This window comes from Eulemur rufifrons, chromosome 23, assembly GCF_041146395.1.
Source record: "Eulemur rufifrons isolate Redbay chromosome 23, OSU_ERuf_1, whole genome shotgun sequence".
In the NCBI taxonomy this organism is placed as follows: Eukaryota; Metazoa; Chordata; class Mammalia; order Primates; family Lemuridae; genus Eulemur; species Eulemur rufifrons.
Window position 1 is genome coordinate 26,670,693 of NC_091005.1, and position 17,794 is coordinate 26,688,486.

Sequence of the window (17,794 nt, forward strand, 5' to 3'; positions counted from 1 at the left end):
TTTTTAACTGACTAGTTTCTATTCCTTGCTCTAATTTCTCAATGCAAACCTTTCAAAATTTTTTTTCATAAAAAATCTCATAAAACATTTAGTTTTACATACATATCCACAGTCATATATGTGCAATTATTTGACGATTGCTTACCTCCCAGACTAGACAATGAAGAGCAAAGACCAGATTAGGGATACGTTTGTTTTTGGTTTACATTAAATCCCAGGACCTCCCCCAGGGCCCGGCACACAGTGAGTACTCGTGAACGCTTGCTCTCTTAACAGTGAATGAAACAATTACAAATACGGGGCCTTATAAAAAGTGGAAGGTAGGGTCAAATGTAATGTATGTTTGTCCTAACTATAGGCTTTAGAGTTATTTTTCAACTTGGGAAACTGAAATTGGGGAGTGTCCCCTGCAGAATAAGATCAATAAACATAAGATAAATTCGGTCAGTCCAAGTAGTCCCCGTAGTAACTTAGAATTGGATCACATTTCAGTGTACTGATAGGAAGAAACTCTGGTTTCTCCTTCCCTAAGCCGTAATAGTTTGGTCATGGAAAACCCTCTAAGAAGTCAATCCAGATACTGCCCAAGAATGGTGACTTCAGAAGCTATAGGCAACGAAAGCAGTTGACAAAGGAGTTTTGAGACCTGACTTGCTTTAAATCTACAGTGACCTTGCTCCAGATCTTGGGCAAGTCACTTTGCCTCTTCCGGGTTTGATATTCCCATCTGTACCCTGAGAGGGGTGGCCTGGGGACTCTGAGGCACTTCTAGTTTGGACATCCCCGAAGTGGAGAGAGAGGTCAGGGGAGGAGTGACCTGTTTCTTGTCCCCTGCTATAAGCCCACTGCCTACCTCGGCACCTGCATTGAGGAGGCATTCGATGAATCTTGCTCGAATGGATGAATGAAACCTGAATGCAGGGTCCCTCCTCTTTCACCTGGGTGCACTCTGTTTCGGGCCCCAATCTGTGCTAGCAGGAAAGGCAGGAAGCAGCTGTTTACCTTGGAGGGAGTGGCTGGGTGATCTGCCTGTGCAAACAGCCATTTACCCAGGTGTCAAGAGGAGCAACTGAGAGAGAACACACATTTATTCCCTTCCTCACGGTAATGATCCAGAAATCCCGGCTTGTCTCTCTGCATTTTTCCGGGCACTGCCAGAGCGGGAGCCTGATCTTTTCCTAACCCAGCCTGGGACCAACCATGACCCCCACTCTCACTCTCCCACTCTGACCCTGAGTCGCCCCTCTCTAGTCATCCTTCAGGACAAGAATCAGTATCTGAAGTTATCTTATTACTGAATGTTTTTGCCTGCTAGTTATCTGTATTCTTCCCCTAGAATATAAACGCCTTGAGGCTAAATTGTCTTGTTCGAGATCTTCTCCCTGCACCTGGAAGAAGCGTGTCTGGTACTTGGTGGGGCCACTCAATAAATGGACATTGACTGATGGACAAGTGAATTTTGCTCCAAACCTGGTATAGTGCAGTTGCCAACCTGAAGGGGTGCCTGAAATTCCCACCACTAAAGTCACTTCTTTGGGTTAAGTCAGAATTCTTCACTCAACCATGGCACACCACTTTTAGTTTTCGTTATAGCTCCTACTCTTACTCACTTAATATAGTTCCTTAATTCATCTCTCCTCTTTCGCTTAAATAAATTTATTTAAAATGCAAATTGTATCTCATGACTATAAATGGAAAGCAATGTCACTTTCCATAAATAGAAAGTAACCATGAAAATAAATACAATGATCACAAACTTTAGGGCCAAGGGGACAGAGGATGGAACTTTATTTCAATGTATGTCTTCCTTTGTAATACTAGGCATTTTATTTTATGTATTTACAAACATTATTTTGATGCAGGGTCCACACTTCACCAGACTTCCAAAGGAGCTCATAGCATCTTCCTTAAGAATCCTGCAAGAGAGATACCAGGAAACTGTCTGCCAATGGTCCAAGCTTGAGGCCTGTTCTTTCTTTGTTAGCACCAAGCTGAGACGACCTCTATGACATAATCTGAAGGACTGAAAGGGAATAGAAAAGAGAATGACTTTCTCTATGTAATTCAGGGGCTGTGGATTCCATTAAATCATTTCAGGTACCTTGGGTTAAGATAGAGTCTTCAGAAATCCCAATTATATTGCCCATACACTATTTAGGGCTAAATTGCAAACATACTAGTACCATTATTTTAGATTAATTTATCAGCTCATATCACTAAATATTTGTTGAGAGACTATTATGTACAAAGCGTGTATGTTAAGCCCATGTACTAAGTATCTCTTGAATAATGCAAGTGGAGAAGGCTATGTAATCATGGTTTTTTTATAGTAACAACTCCAATATCTGGGCATCCTTTAGGTATGCTCCACCATCTATTTCTTCCATCATGTGTTCTTGTCTCCTGAAATGACTGGTGGTTTGAAATTAGATGCCAGATATGTATCACAAATTAAGATAATTTGAGATTTTGGGTAATTTTATCTTCTAACAAATATTTGCTTTTATTCTTAGTAAATCATTAAGGTAAAGGCAGATCACCTAATCCAATGAGGGATTCAGTTTATTCAAAGCTGGACTTCATTCCTTGCGAGAGTCGGTCTATTTCTGGTTCACCCTACTTCTAGGGTACAGCCCTTTGTGAATGTCAGCTAAAAACCTGGGATGCTTACCACGGACCCTTTTCCTTATTGGGTTCTGAATTCCCACTTTCACCCTCAGTGTGATAAGACTGCCAGAAGTCATGCTCAGCTTCTCTGCTGTGGGCCACAGCTTATGAATCAGATACAGGCCTTGAAGGAGAAAAGGGACTGAATGTCAAGCTCACCTCTTTGCACATGCCTTTTCTCAAGGAGCTCAGTCCCTCAAGTCCTTGCTGTCTTGGTAGCTTTCTGATGCCTTCAAACCAAATCAACCAAATATTTTGTCTGGCTTTTCTAATTGTCCTTGAGCGATGGATTGATCTGCAACAAACAAGTCTATCATTATAGCTGGCAGGTCATATTGTTACATGGGAAAAGCAAGTTACAAAAGAATATGCATAGCATGATCCTAGATTCATTAAAATAAAAATATTGATAATTTGTTAGAATATGCACAGAAACATAACCTGAAAGAAGAGTCACCTAGCCATGTACATTGGTTACCCATTATGCAATATTACATTTTCCACATTGCATATTTTTTTGTAATGTTTAGACTTCAGTTTTCAATAAGGATACATTTTATATGTAAGAGGAAAATAATAAGGTTATTTCCAAGAAATTAAAGAAACAAAAATGGCATAACAAAATAGTTGGAAAGTAAGATTGTCTTCAGCCGTTTCTTAATTTGGGAAAGCCAAGCTTATAGACGATCCAGCTATATAGGATTAGACTCATGCTGTTTATTACAGTAGCTTCCCCTTGCTAAGCTACAGTAGGAAGGGGCCTCTTGGTTCAGGGATTTTCCAGGTTGGTGAATTACCTGTAAGGATTCAAAACTACTTATTGGATCTTTTAATCTATTTGATCTGCAAATAAAAGAGAAACTAAAATTATACACATCTCTCAACCCTAGGAAAACATTTACTTAGCCAAACTAACTTTAGCATGCAACTAATTAAAAAGGACTTTCTTCTTGAAAAGAGAGACACATATCCATAGAGTGCTATAATTTATATAAAGGGCTCAATTTGAAAACTCCATTCCATCATTTTCCAAGTGAATACTGAAGTCCAAATTTGGAAGTTAATACTTACCTGAACTAATTTTCATATTGTTGATTCCACCTTTTAGAATGGTTTCTAGCCATTTAAGATGATTTTGAGTCTGAATTTTGTCTTCAACTATCTTAACTAATGCTTTGGTCATTTTGTCGACTAAGAATTCAGTAGGTATGTCTTCTATGTCCTGTTCTAAGATATTTATGAAAATATTGGGAAAATTTTAAAAAATATAAATCAAGTGCAGAATAAAGTGAGACTTTACTAAAGACTTCTCTCCAGGTTGTCAATAATCAATTAACACCTTTGTGCATGATTAGTCAATCCACTTCACATCCACTGCGGTATAATCTTATCCACATTTCCCTATTCCACTAGAGCCGCCACATATGTTATTCACATTCAAATCTTCTTGGTGAAATAACTTAGCCATAGACCATAAGAGCCAGCTGTTGTGGACCTCCCGCCTGTTCCCTGGCCATAGTAGATTGGCCCAAGGGTGAACACTTGAATGCAAAGTGGACCAATCAGAGTCTCTATCTCTGGAATTTGTCAAAGAGGCACATAGCGTGAGTCTGTTAGCTGTAGGGAGCAAAACGTAAGGGTCATGGGACTGAGGGGCTGAGGCCACCATCGTGGGGCACTCATGGTGGTCTTTTACAAGCAGAAGAGTGGGGACTGGTTTATGGGGACTGATTTGTAAGGAGAAAGAAAAAAAACCAAGGCATATGTGCTGCGAGAAATATTAATAGAAATTTGAGAGATCTGATGTTACAACCTACACTTTGATTCTGTGAGGTTTTCCTGTAGTTTTAAAATAAACTCCTCTTTTGGCCTGAGCAAGTGTTTTGGGCTGAACTGTGTCCCCTCGAAATTCCTATGTTGAAGGCCTAAACCCCACTATCTCAGAATGTGACCGTATTTGGAGATAGGGGCTTTAAAGAGGTGATTAAGTTAAAATGAAGCTCTTAGGGTGGGCCCTAATCCAATCCGACTGGTGTCCTCGTAAGAAGAGAAAACTAGGACACACAGAGGGACGCCAGAGACACCTGTGCACAGAGGGATGACCATGTGAAGACGCAGCAAGACAGCGGCTTCTGCAAGCCAGGAAGAGAGGCCAAAGGGGAAACCAGACCTGCCAACACCCTAATCTGGGTCTTCCAGCCTCCAGAGCTGTGAGAAAATGAATTGCCCGTCCATGGTATTTCGTTGTGGCTGCCCAGAAGCCTAATACAGCAAGTTCAAGTGGGTTTTACTGCTGTCGCTCACACGTGGTAGAAAACTTGGAATCAATTGGATCAAATATAAGAATATATATTATTTCATGTAGCTAGAAGCCAGGACAGAAAGAGCTCCGGGTTGGTTAATCAGTGACTCATGACATCGTCGAGGATCTGTGTTCTTCCCATGCTTCTGCTTTACCATTCTCATCGTAGCACGTCAGCTTTGACCTCAGGATAGATCCCTTTATGTTGGCAGGCCGGCTGCAACATTTCAGGACATGACATTGGCCTGAATAATACAATATAAGAAATTATTATATTTTCTTTAGTGCTTCTTTTTGAAAGCAAGACAATCCTTCTTAGAAGCCCTCCTGTACTCTTTTGCATTCGTCTTATTGACCAGAAATGCATCATCGCCAACAACTACACTAATCACTGGCAATGAAAATAAGGCCATCATGGAAATCCACCCTGGGTGTGTAGGGTTTCAAGGGCAAGGGCAGGATCCAAATAAAATGGAGGTAGGGTTAAGAACAAAGAAGGGGGAATGAATCTGGAGTAGGTAACCAACAGTGTCTCCCAGTTCCTTTCACCAGTGCTCTCTAGACAGCAATTTTATGTACAAGATTATCATGGGAGATTTTGGCAAATGTATTACTGAAATAGTGACACCTTTCCTTTAATACCCCTCTTCTGATATATCAGTTTAGTTAATATACATCGACAAAAGCACACACAAAATAAGTTTGGATTTTCATATTTTCATAACTCTGCATAATTTAAACCTTTTGTGTGCTTTCTGTCATTTGCTGCAATAACAATTTTACAGAATGAGAAACTGAGCCTCAGAGACTTGAAATGATTTGCACAAGAACATACAATGTTTGCTCCTAGAACTGTGAAAAAGTGACTAGGGGGCATATGGCAGTAAGTGGTGATAGATTAGAGTAGGTTAGAGAGATAAAGTGGTAAAATAATAGGAATCTAGGTAAGATTATAAGGACCTTGAATATCAGAGGAAGGAGTTTAAAATTGATTAAATATATAGTAACATCTTAATCTGAAGAGTGATCTAAGGAAGTATCCCCAGAAGATTCAACCAGTGGTTTCTAAAAGCAGTTCATAAGTGGTTTAGCAAAATGGCACACAGAGGCCAAACTCAATTTAAGAATCACTCAGGTTCCTTCAACCAAAATTTATAGAGCATATAGTAGGTAGGGGTCCTGTGTTTAGCAGTAGGGATAAGGTAGCGAGCAAGACAGATATGGCCACTTTCCTTATATCAAGCAAAGCCAGAAGGATCTGTATTAATCAGGATAGGCTGGGCTATGCTGCTATAACAAATAAACACTGATATCGTGTAGCTCGAGATCATTGAGACATATTTTTGTCCAATGTGAATTCTGAGACATGAATGGTTATCTTCCATCTTGTGCCTATGCCTTCTAGAACACTCGGCCTCCAAGGACACCACAGTAGGTCGAGAGAGATATGGAGGATGCATTTCAATTCTTACTTGTCTCAGCCTGGAAGTGACAAGTGTTATTTCTGCTTACAGTGCACTGGCCCAAACTGGTCATGTGACCCCTCATCTAACAGCAAAGAAGGTCGGGGAATACATGGCAGGGAGCGCGTGAATATTTGGTAAGCGGTAACTGTCTCTGCCACTAGGTTTTATAATAAATATCTGAGATAAAGATCTGTTTCTTCTTTATTCACTTACAAAGTTATATGTGTAAGGAGTGGTTATATAAATATCACTTTACTGACAACTTCTGCTTGAGGAGAAAAAGCTTTCAGACTGTGTGTATAAGGAGAAGGTAAAGAATAACAAGTCAATACTAAAGAAAGGTGACATTTTAATTTCTTTGCCCTGCAGTGATGCAGTAGAAAGAAAAGACCTCAATTTGCATCACAGTTCTCCTATGTGCTACTCTTGTGTCCTTAAGCAAGTCATTTAACCTCTGTGAGTCTCCTTCTTCAAGTTAAAAAAAAAGAATAATACTTATCTACCCCAGAGAGATGTCATAAGGATTAAAAGTTAAAAATATATATGCACATGTCTATGTGGCACCACAACTGGCACACAGTATAAGCTAATTAAATGTTAAATGAGTCTGCTGTCTATGGGTCAAAACAAATTGTAGATCAGAACTCCCAGGCGTGTTTCTTATGCCACCTTTCATGCAGGTGCTTGCATCAAATCTAACTCAGCTACCCGGTTTTCAAAACTCCATTATGTTTCACTTCTTATCCTGTTTCCTCCCCCTACAACTTCCCCACATCGTATCTCCCCAAGCTCTTCCCTTCAACACTCACTCACTGCTCCTGCTAAACAATTTTACTTGCTGTCTGAAAATTTTGATAGGTCTCTGAAAAACTCTTCCCATGTCACTGATGGTGTTAAACATTGGGGGCCCCTCGCTATCAGGCCAGTCCCTCCAGTCCCCCGTCGGCATCAGGCTTGGCCATCTGGTTTTCTTTGACCAGTAAAAAGTGAATGGAAATGATGTGAGCAGAAGCTTTGAGAGCCATGACATGTTTCCACCATCTCTCTTTTTGCTCTGCACGAGACCAGCATGCTCCAAATAGAACCCTCCCTTTCAACTTTGGTCCTGAATGAAGATGTGCAAAAGAGCAGCGGCTTATTGGTGGAGGACAGGAATGAGGCTGAGAAATAGTCTTCTGCGCTGATAACCCACTAAGATATTAGAGGTTATTCATTACTGAAGCATCATCTATCCAAGAGATTGGCTGCGACAACCCCAAATCCCTACCACACATGCACCCTCTTCTCTTTAAGTCACTGTGTTCAAAACCTCCCTTCCCTAGCAGGTTTTTTCAACCTTCTTGCCTTCCCCAAATGGTATCTACTTTCAAATGCCTTCTCTAAGAAGCTTCCTCTGATTATCCTGATCGTAAATGATCTCCCTTCACTAAGCAACACCCCATCACATTATCTGTAGAGATATCTGTAAATAAATGTTTGTTGACTACATTAGCAAAGGAATGCTTCTCCTATGGCACTGATTATAATATTTCATTATTATAATACTTCCCCTATGCCTTATAATATTTAATGTGGACAGGGATCATGCTTTTTCCATCTCTGGAAACTTAGTACCATACACTTAGGCACTATAAACATTCGTTGAAAAATAAGGCCAGGCGTGGTGGCTCACGCCTGTAATCCTAGCACTCTGGGAGGCCGAGGCGGGTGGATTGCTCAAGGTCAGGAGTTGGAGACCAGCCTGACCAATAGTGAGACCCCATCTCTACTAAAAATAGAAAGAAATTATCTGGCCAACTAAAATATATATATATAAAAAAAAAATTAGCCGGGCATGGTGGCACATGTCTGTAGTCCCGGCTGCCTGGAAGGCTGAGGCAGTAGGATCGCTTGAGCCCAGGAGTTTGAGGTTGTTGTGAGCTAGGCTGATGCCACGGCACTTACTCTAGCCCGGGCAACAAAGCGAGACTCTGTCTCAAAGAAAAAAAAAACAAAAAAAACAAAAAACAACAACAAAAAACATTTGTTGAAAAATAAATGACATAGCTTTCGGCTCTGGGTAAGATAGAGCAGTTACTCTCTACCCTTTCTCTCTCTCTCTCTCTTTGGCACTGAGTGCAGCCATATAACTGGTACTTAAAGCACACAGTGGGAATTCAAGTGGTGATGGCTCCAGATTAAGAGAGCTCAGTCTTTCAGTAAAACAATAGCGGACATGTGGCTTTGGACTGCAGAATGGGTTTCTTTAGACCAATGAAATGCAAGAACTTCCATAAGCTCCTTCTTCTGGGTCTGAGAATTGACCAGTTCCACAAAGGTTAACCAGAAAGGTGGCTCTTCAATGGCTACAATTTTATTGTTGTTATTGTTGCTGTAGGTATGTGAGGTACCAACCAGGGCTTCTAGTGATCTGTCCAGATTTATGACTGCAGTGTCCCTGATGAAGGATGGGGAGAGGCACGTGGTGAAATACCCCTTTGGGATCAGAAATAAAAGGCAAGGTGAGGAGGGATGGTCTATAATGTCCGGGGTGGTGTTTGTATGACAATCGTCAGTGCCTTAAGAAATTCTTACTTTATTTTACAGCGAAGAAGATATTTTGAAGAAGAATAGAGAGTCCTCCTTCATAAAAAGTTATTTCCTCTTGAGGAAAAATAAGACAGTTAAAGATATGGTAGCACTGGGCAGACGGGCCAATAAACAAGAACTTGGATGAAAAGTACCAAATGCGGATTTTAACTGAAGGTCTAGAAGAATCCAGGACACTCATGACATTTGTTGTGGGTGAATGAGGGAGGAGACCCACAGGGGAGAAAGAGGCAATAGGTAGTGGCAGAGGCCAGTCTCAGAATCAGCCATTCAAGTTATGGGAGCGTCATTTGTAACAGCCATTCTGCCTCAAGATGTTCCAACCATGCACTAGTTTTAGAGTCTTCAGAACTCCGTTGTGATCTTCATTTCCTGCCTGGCCTGGGCTTCTGGGATGTGTTAAGCAACAGAAGGGAAAACAGTGGTGCTATTTCATTGCACAATTCTAGGGGGCACCATGCACACTACGTTTATGTAACAGAAGAAAGTTGTGTCCTCCTTTCTCACCAGTAGCCTTGATGGGGAGGAAACACGATGTTTTCCCGGAACTCCTTACAAAGATCACCTTTCTGATTGATTTCTATTATATATTTAACCATTCTTCAATTATCAGAGCACTAGTTCAAAATTTTAAAATATTTCCCTTTTCTTCCACATGTTCAAGGACAGACGGAGTAGAGAAAGCTAAATACTTTTACCTGCTCCTCTTAAAAAAAGAAAATCTCTTGTGCCAACTAGCCTCACATTTTTAACCATGCCTTTAAAAAAGTGCAAATCCTCTAATCTAACTTGTAAAACATTTAATATTTTGGACATGCAGCTTTAATGACCATCCAGAAGTCACGGCGGCTGGATAATGGGAGCTGCTGGACTATTGTGCATTGGCCACAAAGCCATGAGGTGGCTCTTTCTCTGGGGTCAGGAGGTCAAGCTCCACAGCATTAATTTTGCTGAGTTTCTTTGTTATAAATAACAAACAAGGTCATTTATTTTCATTTTCTTGTTTCTAATTGCATGCATCTTCTCCCGAGGATGAACTCCATAAACAGGTGGCTGGAATGCTGGGGAGAAAACTTGAAACTCTTCCAGAAAAAGAGGGCATGTCCCACTCTGGTGAAACAGTTTGATGAGTTAGAGATTTAGTCACTGCAGGATATGCACCTGCACTATTACTTGAAAAGCAAACACTCATCTGTTTGGCACACACAGATCTATGTAAATGAGGGGAGATTATTTTGCTGCTAGTCCTTGGCTGTTCTGTGATCAAATGCAATTGTTTCCCATTTCTTAAGAAACAGAATCTTTATTAGACTCAGTTCTTTTCTCAGTTATTTTTACAATTTTATTGTTCTATGGTTATTAAAAATAACATGCCATATAAATTAAGCCTAGAAACACGGATGTTTAGCAAAGAAAGGATGTCATGAGAGGCTCCAACTATGAGAGATATTTATGTGCAATGGTATACGGATCTGTCATGGAAGAGTTTAATTAATATCTGCCTAGTGATTTTTTTTCTCCTTACTGCCCCTATAGCCGTCCCTCGGTGAAGAATAAAATATGGACTGACCCCCACCCATTTGCTAAGAAAGCACTGGGTCTTCAGCTTTCATTGTTCAGCCAGTGGGCTTTGTGGGCCACACGGTGGGGCCCCTCCTGCTGTAAACTGCCTGGGCTTCCTGATTTTCACTCCTGTATAAACCCCCTCCCCCATCACTACCTTTGTCTCTTTGGGGAAAAAAAAAAATCTTTTTTCACTTGAGCAAAATAAAAACTACCCAGTATTTGTTTCTGGAGTGTAATTATAAACTTCATTGTACATTCTTCCTGGCTTTGATGCTTATCTTGAAGAGTTCAGTGAAAATAAATTGTTTTTATGAAAGCAGAGAAACCATTTGATAAACACACTGTCTCTGAAAATTGTTCCTGCAAAAGAGGTCATTCTTTCACTTTAAAAGAAATAGAATATATTTCAGAAAACAGGCAGGACAACAGTTTAAGATTTCTGTGAATACAAGACATTTTTTTTTTTTAAGGCAGGGTGTAAATACACTGAAAATTGCATACCTCCTGATTGCGTTGAGTGTATTGGTTTCTAAAATAGCTTTATTGAAGAGTTACTTAGGTCACAAGCAAATACTGGCTGCATTTCATATTTCTGGGAATGAATTCTCAGCTTAGTACTTTTTTGCTACTAGGGTTTTGGGGGTTACCGTTCCATAATTACTATATATATCTGTCAGAAGCTGTGGGTGTATCTACTCTTAGTAAAAGTAATAGTCAACTGGGAAAATGGTTAGTTTTGAAGAGCTCTTCTTGTGTCTGGTAGTACAGAGACCAATATGACCAAAATTGGTTGTAGTAATATGAGAAGCAACCTGTTGTACATAACTGAATGTGTATTTATTATTATGGAGGAAAAATTTGCTTATTTTTCTCCCCATTTGCCCATGTTTCTGTATTTTTTGACAAAAGTAAAAATATCAAAATAGCTCACATTTTCAGACCAGAAATGTTTGGATTTATTGAAAACTGAAACTAACAATGACTATACTTGGGGAATTTTTTCACACTGGAATTCCTGTGTGGAACTCTCTCCTGGTGATTGGTTTTAGATCCTGCCCTGGAGACAGGTGATGAGGGCCCCATGGTCACAATTTTTCCTCTATATCATGCGTAGGGTCATTTTTGTGAGAACCTTGGTAGGTTTTGTATGGGAAGTGTTGATTCTCTGACACGGAACTCTTTTAAATTTCATGAAGATGGTTAAATACATATTAAGAATCCAGGCTGGAGAGGAATGCTATGCTTTATGACATGAAGCCAAATTCAGATATGTTTTACCAATATAATACATTAGCTGTTACTATGGGAATAGATGAGAAGAAACCTGAGTAGCTCTGGCCTTGTTAATTTCCATTTGGAGCTACTGTTAATTTGTCTACATTACAAATTGCAAACAAGGATCATAATATTTGGATAGGAGTTTTCATCACCTAAACCCAAGAGAATTAAACCGTATATATTGTTTAACAGTATCGTCATCTCATCTGGGCAAGCAGAACATAGAGGGGTTAAATTACTCTTACAGATTCCTAAAAGTAGGGGTTACAGTAAGATTTTTGGTTATAAAACTCAGCAGGTTTAATGCCGTCCTCAAGGAGACTTTCTTGCATAATTTGGAACCAGATAAAGTAGAGAAAGTTTTCAGAGTTCCATCAAGATATAGTTTTTCCACAATGTAAAGTTTGTGTATTTCCCCCCCCCCCCCATTGTTTAGAGATTCTTGGATGACACCAACTATTCAATTAGAAATATCAAGGTAATAAGACAGTTTTGACCCAAATCACCTAAAAACTTTAAAGCAGTTTTCTTATTCTCAGAAGTTGTATTTTGGCAGCACAACTGATTCCTGTGCTGCCCTTCGAAATCGATAACAGTTAGCTCTGTTCCGCATAAATTCAAAGCATATTTAAGATATGTTCTTGGAGAAGTTTCTTCAAATTCAAGGCTAATGTAGTATAAGGAAAACCTTTGTCTACGGCATTTCAGAAACAAGACTGCAGACAGACTGAAAAAGGTGACAGCCCTAAGATAACAAATAGCATGACAGTTAAAATTGCGTTAACTTTTTAAAAGCATCTTTCTAAAGTTTTAAATGGATGGGCTTCAAATCCACTGGAACTCTTAAAATTAGATGGTATTTGGAATGCAATGGAGAGTTTAATCAGATCCATTGTATTAATAAATGAAACAACACACAATCCTGGTTTTAATGTATACAAAGGGCCTAAAACAGCAGTGCAAAAGGCTCGCCCCCTCCTTCCTTCCCCCAAGGTAGATTGTTCTCCACATCAGAGGTCTTGGATACACTCTTCTGAAATCCTACCCTAACCAGGTTCTCTGCAAATAATATCCCACTATTCAAACATTGTCTTCTTCCCCTTCCCCCTCCCTCTCTTCTTTCCTTTCTTCCTTCCCATGTTCTTTCTAAACTTCCTTCCTTAAATGAATATTTATTTATTGCAAACAAACTATGTACCAGGCATGGTCCGAGGTCCTTGGGACACAGCAGTGATCTGGCAGTGTGCACTACCCCCTCCTCTGAGCCGCCTTCTACAAATGCCATGGAGGCATGGAGCCTGGCGTCCTCACACTGTATGTGAATTTGTTTTTCAGATTGCTTCTCTCAAAAGCAGCAGTGGCTGTGGCATAACGGGATCTCCAGGTGACTGAATGGTTCAGGGCATGTGTACATTTGTGCATGAGACTGCACATGTGTGTGTGTGTGTGTGTGTGTGAAGAGTCCAATTCACAGTCCTCTCTGGGGACTTCCATGTGTCATGGTGGGATCCTCTTTCTCATTCACAGTGTCTAAAATAGTGTCTGGCACATAGTAGGTGCTCAAAAAATAACTGCTGAATGCATGCAGACAGGGAAAAATCAAGTCTGCAGCCTTCCCAAATGACCTGTTTCTGTCCCAGTGATTTTCTCATTCTAAATGTCTCAACATACCCATCTTCAGTCTCAACATCAGGTTTCTTCTAACTCCTCCCCTCCCCCCTTAAAATCTAAACTCATAACGTTTGCTTAGCTTACATCCTAAAACAAAGTAATAAAATGCAGACTGATGAATATGGTTCCCCACTCAAAGGCATTTGCATGCTAACAGGGAAGGGAACTTTAAGCGAAAGACTTTTCCAAAACAACCGCTAAGAGGTGGTGTGGAATGTGACTGGGCATTCCTAACTCTTGAGAGCCTGGGGGAGGGGGGAGGGGGAAGGTCCTTACTTGAGTTTCAGGCTCCGCAGCCCAGGGCTTGATGGAACGCATCAGCCCACGTGCAATCCCACCCTCGCAGCTAGCGGAGTTTCCACTGGGAAGCGTATTTGTATTCCTGATCCTCGAGGTCTGATTACAACTTCAGGTTTAGTCTCTAACTTTGATTATACTTTTCTTCATCCTCTGTAATCAAGCTCAGATTGCTCCAGATGCACGACGGAACGAGCAGAAGGTGAGGAGTGTGAGCGTGCAACGAAAAACTCGGCTTCCCAGCCGTTTGGTTCCTTGTAAGAGCTATCTGGAAAGAAAAAAAAAAATTCTCTTTTGGTACCCCAGATCAGCAGGCTGCTCCTCTCCCGTGGCCAGATCCTGCACCATAAGCCATTGTTAAATACTAATAGTGAAACTTAAAAGATGTTCTCTTGCGAGACAACAGGTGGCCACTGCAACCTCCAGCTCTGATTGGTGGAAAGGCCACAGGCGCCCAGTGGCCCCGAGAAAGGGCCTCCACTTCTGCGTTTCAAGAACTTACTCAATGGGGTGTTGTCCTGATAATATCTCAGCTCACTGCCAATTTGTGCAACCCGCTGGGCCATTAGGGAGCGCCGCTGGGTTGTCAATGTTAAATGGAGACGAGGGAGAGGAGACCAAAGCTTTTTCGGGAGGGGGGATCGGAGTCAATCCAGGGACAATGTGAGCAGTTGTTCCCTTCCTGAAAACACACCGCTCTCTCATGCAGGCTCCTGACACGAGTTTTTGCTAGGAGAAGAGCAAATACACAAACTCTCACCTAATTGAAGTTTATTTATTTTTTTTCCTGCTTGCTTCCAGAAAGATAATAATGAGGGAAGGTAGACACACAGGTGTCACAAGCCTGAGTGTCTACTTTGGAGAACAGAAGAAATGAGAAGAAACTCATGTAATACTTCTCTGAAAAAGTTCAGGCCCCGGGGCCAGCCACGTGTGTCCAGGGGACGATACTGTTAGCGATTGTCCTATGAAATATTTCAAAATTTCTGCCTGCCTGTTGAAGTAGCTCGCAGATCACTAAACGGGGGAGGAGGCAGGTCTCACCGCCTCTCCATAACGTTTGCATCCAGTATAAAGCCCCTTCCCTTCGCCAAGGCTGAAGGCCAAACTCTCAAATTAACTCAAGGCAATAAAGCCGATGAGAAAAAATAAATAAAAAATGTAGCTTAAAGAAAGAGAAAGAAATAAAAGAGGGGGTGGGCGAGTGCAGAGTGAGGAAGTTAATCACCCAGAACCTTTTAGGAAAATAGGGACATTTTCTCTGCGAGAGCAGCGAACGATCCGCCTAGATCCAGTTACTCAAACGCCTTTCGAATGTAAACAAGAGCAAAGAAAATATGAAGAGAACCGACACGAGGCTTAACCTGGGAAGCTTCGAGTCCGCCTACCTGTGAAAGGTCAGGCCCCAACACCCCTTCTGGAAAATAGCACAGGTGTACAGGGGGCCCCGGCTCCCGGCTACGGGGAAACACTCGGGCAGGTTGGCTGCTGGGTTAGGTGTGTCCACGCAGGGAACATTCGAGGGGCAAGGCGGGGAGGGGAGCGGGGCTCGGGGACAGGCACCCACGAGGGAGGGGCGGGGACGGGGAGAGTGAGGGACCGGACAGGGGCGCGGAGGGAGCGCGCGGCGCGGGGATGCCCGGCCGAGGGAGGCGGCGGTCGGGAAGGAGGCGGGTGGGACCCACGGGGCACAGGGCTGCTTCGGCCGAGGAAAAGAGGGGAGCGAGGAGCTCTCCGAGGCGGCGGGGACAAAGAGGACCGGAGAGGGAAGGGGGGCGAGGTGGGCAGCAGAGGGGCCCGGCGAGGGGGCGGCCGAGGCGCGGGTGATGGGGACGGCGAGGCCCGGGCGAGGCGCGGCGTGAGCCAGAGGGCCCGCGCGGGGCAGGGGCCGGGCCGGGGCGGGGCCGGCGCGCCCGGAGGCGGTCCGGGCCGAGGAGCGCACCGGCGGGGCGGGCGGCGCGCCAGCTGCCCGCGGTGGGAGGGGCGGAGCGGCGGCGGCGCGGGGAGGGGACCCGCGGCGGAGGCAGGAGGGGGAGAAGGAGGGGAGGGGCCGGGCCCCTTGTCTCCGCGGCTCCTCTCCTCAGTCCGCCCGGGGAGGAGGAGGAGGAGCGGGGCCAGCCGCCGCCGCCGACGCCGTCCCAGCCTCGCCCAGCGCACCTGAACTCGCCGCGCCGCCCCGGGCCCCCGCGCCGCGCCCCGCGCCCCCGGCGCCCGGCCCGCGCGCAGCGCTGCCTCGGTGCCCCGGCGGGGCGCGTCCCCCGGGCCGCCTCCCGCTCTCCCGCGGCTCGCGTGGCCGCGCCTTTGTGTGCGGCGGCCGCGGCTCCCGGGCTCTTGGGCTCCGATCGCGACGCCCCTCCAGCCGCGAGTCCCGCGCGCCGCCCCCGGGCGCCCCCAGCTGGGCGCCCCCGACGGTGGATCTAGCGGCTTCGAAGAGGCGGGCCCCGGCCCCGGCGAACCCCAGTCCCGGCCCCCGGCCCCGGGCCCGGCTCCGGCATGGATGTGAGGTTCTACCCCGCGGCGGCCGGGGACCCCGCCGGCCTGGACTTCGCGCAGTGCCTGGGCTACTACGGCTACAGCAAGGTGACCGGGCCGGGCCCGGGCGGGGGGGGGAGGGGGCGGCGGGCCGGGGGCCACCTTCCCATCCCGGGCGCGCCCCGCGCTACAGCTCACCTCCCGCTGCACTTTTCTTTCGCTTCTTTCCTCCCAATCCACTCCTTTCCCTTTGCGCTTTCGCCTCTGTCCAACTCTGCCCGTCTTCTCTTTCTGCTCCCATCCCACTCCCCTTTTTGTCCCTTTACCGGCGCTCTCCTCTGTCCCTCCGCCTCTACTCCCACCTCCCCGCCAGACTCTCCTTTGCTGCCCCAAAGAAGCCGAGAGCAGTCCGAGGACTGAAAGAAGGGGCTCGCGTGATTCTTTGTTGCTGTTATTAGTAAACACAATCGCAGGACCCCCCTAATTGGGGGGGAAGTAGGGGTCCCTGATCTCTTGGTCCGATGATCTCGCCCCCTCCCCCCAAGTCCATTATCTCCTCCACCCACTCAGAGGGCTGTCCTCGAGGCCACTTGGGGAAGGAAAGGCACAAACTTTTGAGCATGCCTTGGACGGGGGTTGGGGGGGGGACCCGCGAAGTGTTGGGACCCCCGCAGGTGGCCCTTGCTGCCGTCTCTCTAGGGCGCTTTGGACCACGGAACCAAGGTGCCCGACCCTCCCGGTTTAGTGCAGGTAGCTTCTCATCTTTCATTGTTTTTTTTTTTTTTTTTTGAGGGGGGGTAAGTTTTGCATTTCGGGGAGATCGGGGTTGGAGACCTCCACACCACACCCTGGGGTCACCCAGCCTTCCCCACCTCCCCCTGTGCAAACTTCGAGGCCGAGCGTTTCAGGTGGCCGAAGGTGGATCTCGGAAGGGCAGCCGGCGAGGCTCGGACAGCGAGCGAGTGCGGGGCCGCAGCCGGGTGCCGGGGCGCCCGGACTCCGGTTCCCTGTCCTTCCCGGAGCCCCCAGGGCCTAATAGGGCGAAAACGTCACCCGGAGGACGATATGCAGAGAAAGCCCCGCTTTGGATGGCCTCTGCCTTTTGAATGTGGTTTTCTTTCCCCTTCCCCCTGCTCCTCCCTCCTCCCCCACCCTTCTCTTTCAATTCGTAGTTTGTTTATGATTGCTTGGATAACAGGAGGAAATAAGGAGCCTGCTGAAAGAAAGGTGCTATATAAAACTAATGAATACATAACAGGAAGAGGAGGAATTGTATCGAGAGTGGGGAACAGTTTGCTGAGCCCCGTGGCTGCTGGAGGCTCGTGTTCCTTTCTATTTGTTTATACTGCGCTCCCAACTCCAGTGCTGAAGTTTGTAAAAGACCATTAGGGTCTCTCTTCCTTCTGTGCCATCATCACCCAGCTTCGCGTCTGGCACAGAGGGGCCTCTCAGCAAGTATAGAAGGAAGGGACTTTATTCAGCGTGT

The 17,794-nt window shown here is 44.8% G+C and overlaps 1 protein-coding gene across 1 annotated transcript in view; it reads left to right on the top strand.

The window, feature by feature from the left end:
* Nucleotides 1–15,897: 15,897 nt before the first annotated feature.
* TOX3 (TOX high mobility group box family member 3) overlaps nt 15,898–17,794 on the top strand; it is a 101,716-nt gene continuing 99,819 nt past the window's right edge. The window contains exon 1 of the mRNA XM_069456552.1: nt 15,898–16,416. Coding sequence (XP_069312653.1) covers nt 16,330–16,416 — 87 coding nt within the window. The 5' untranslated portion in view covers nt 15,898–16,329. The remainder of the gene's footprint in view (nt 16,417–17,794) is intronic.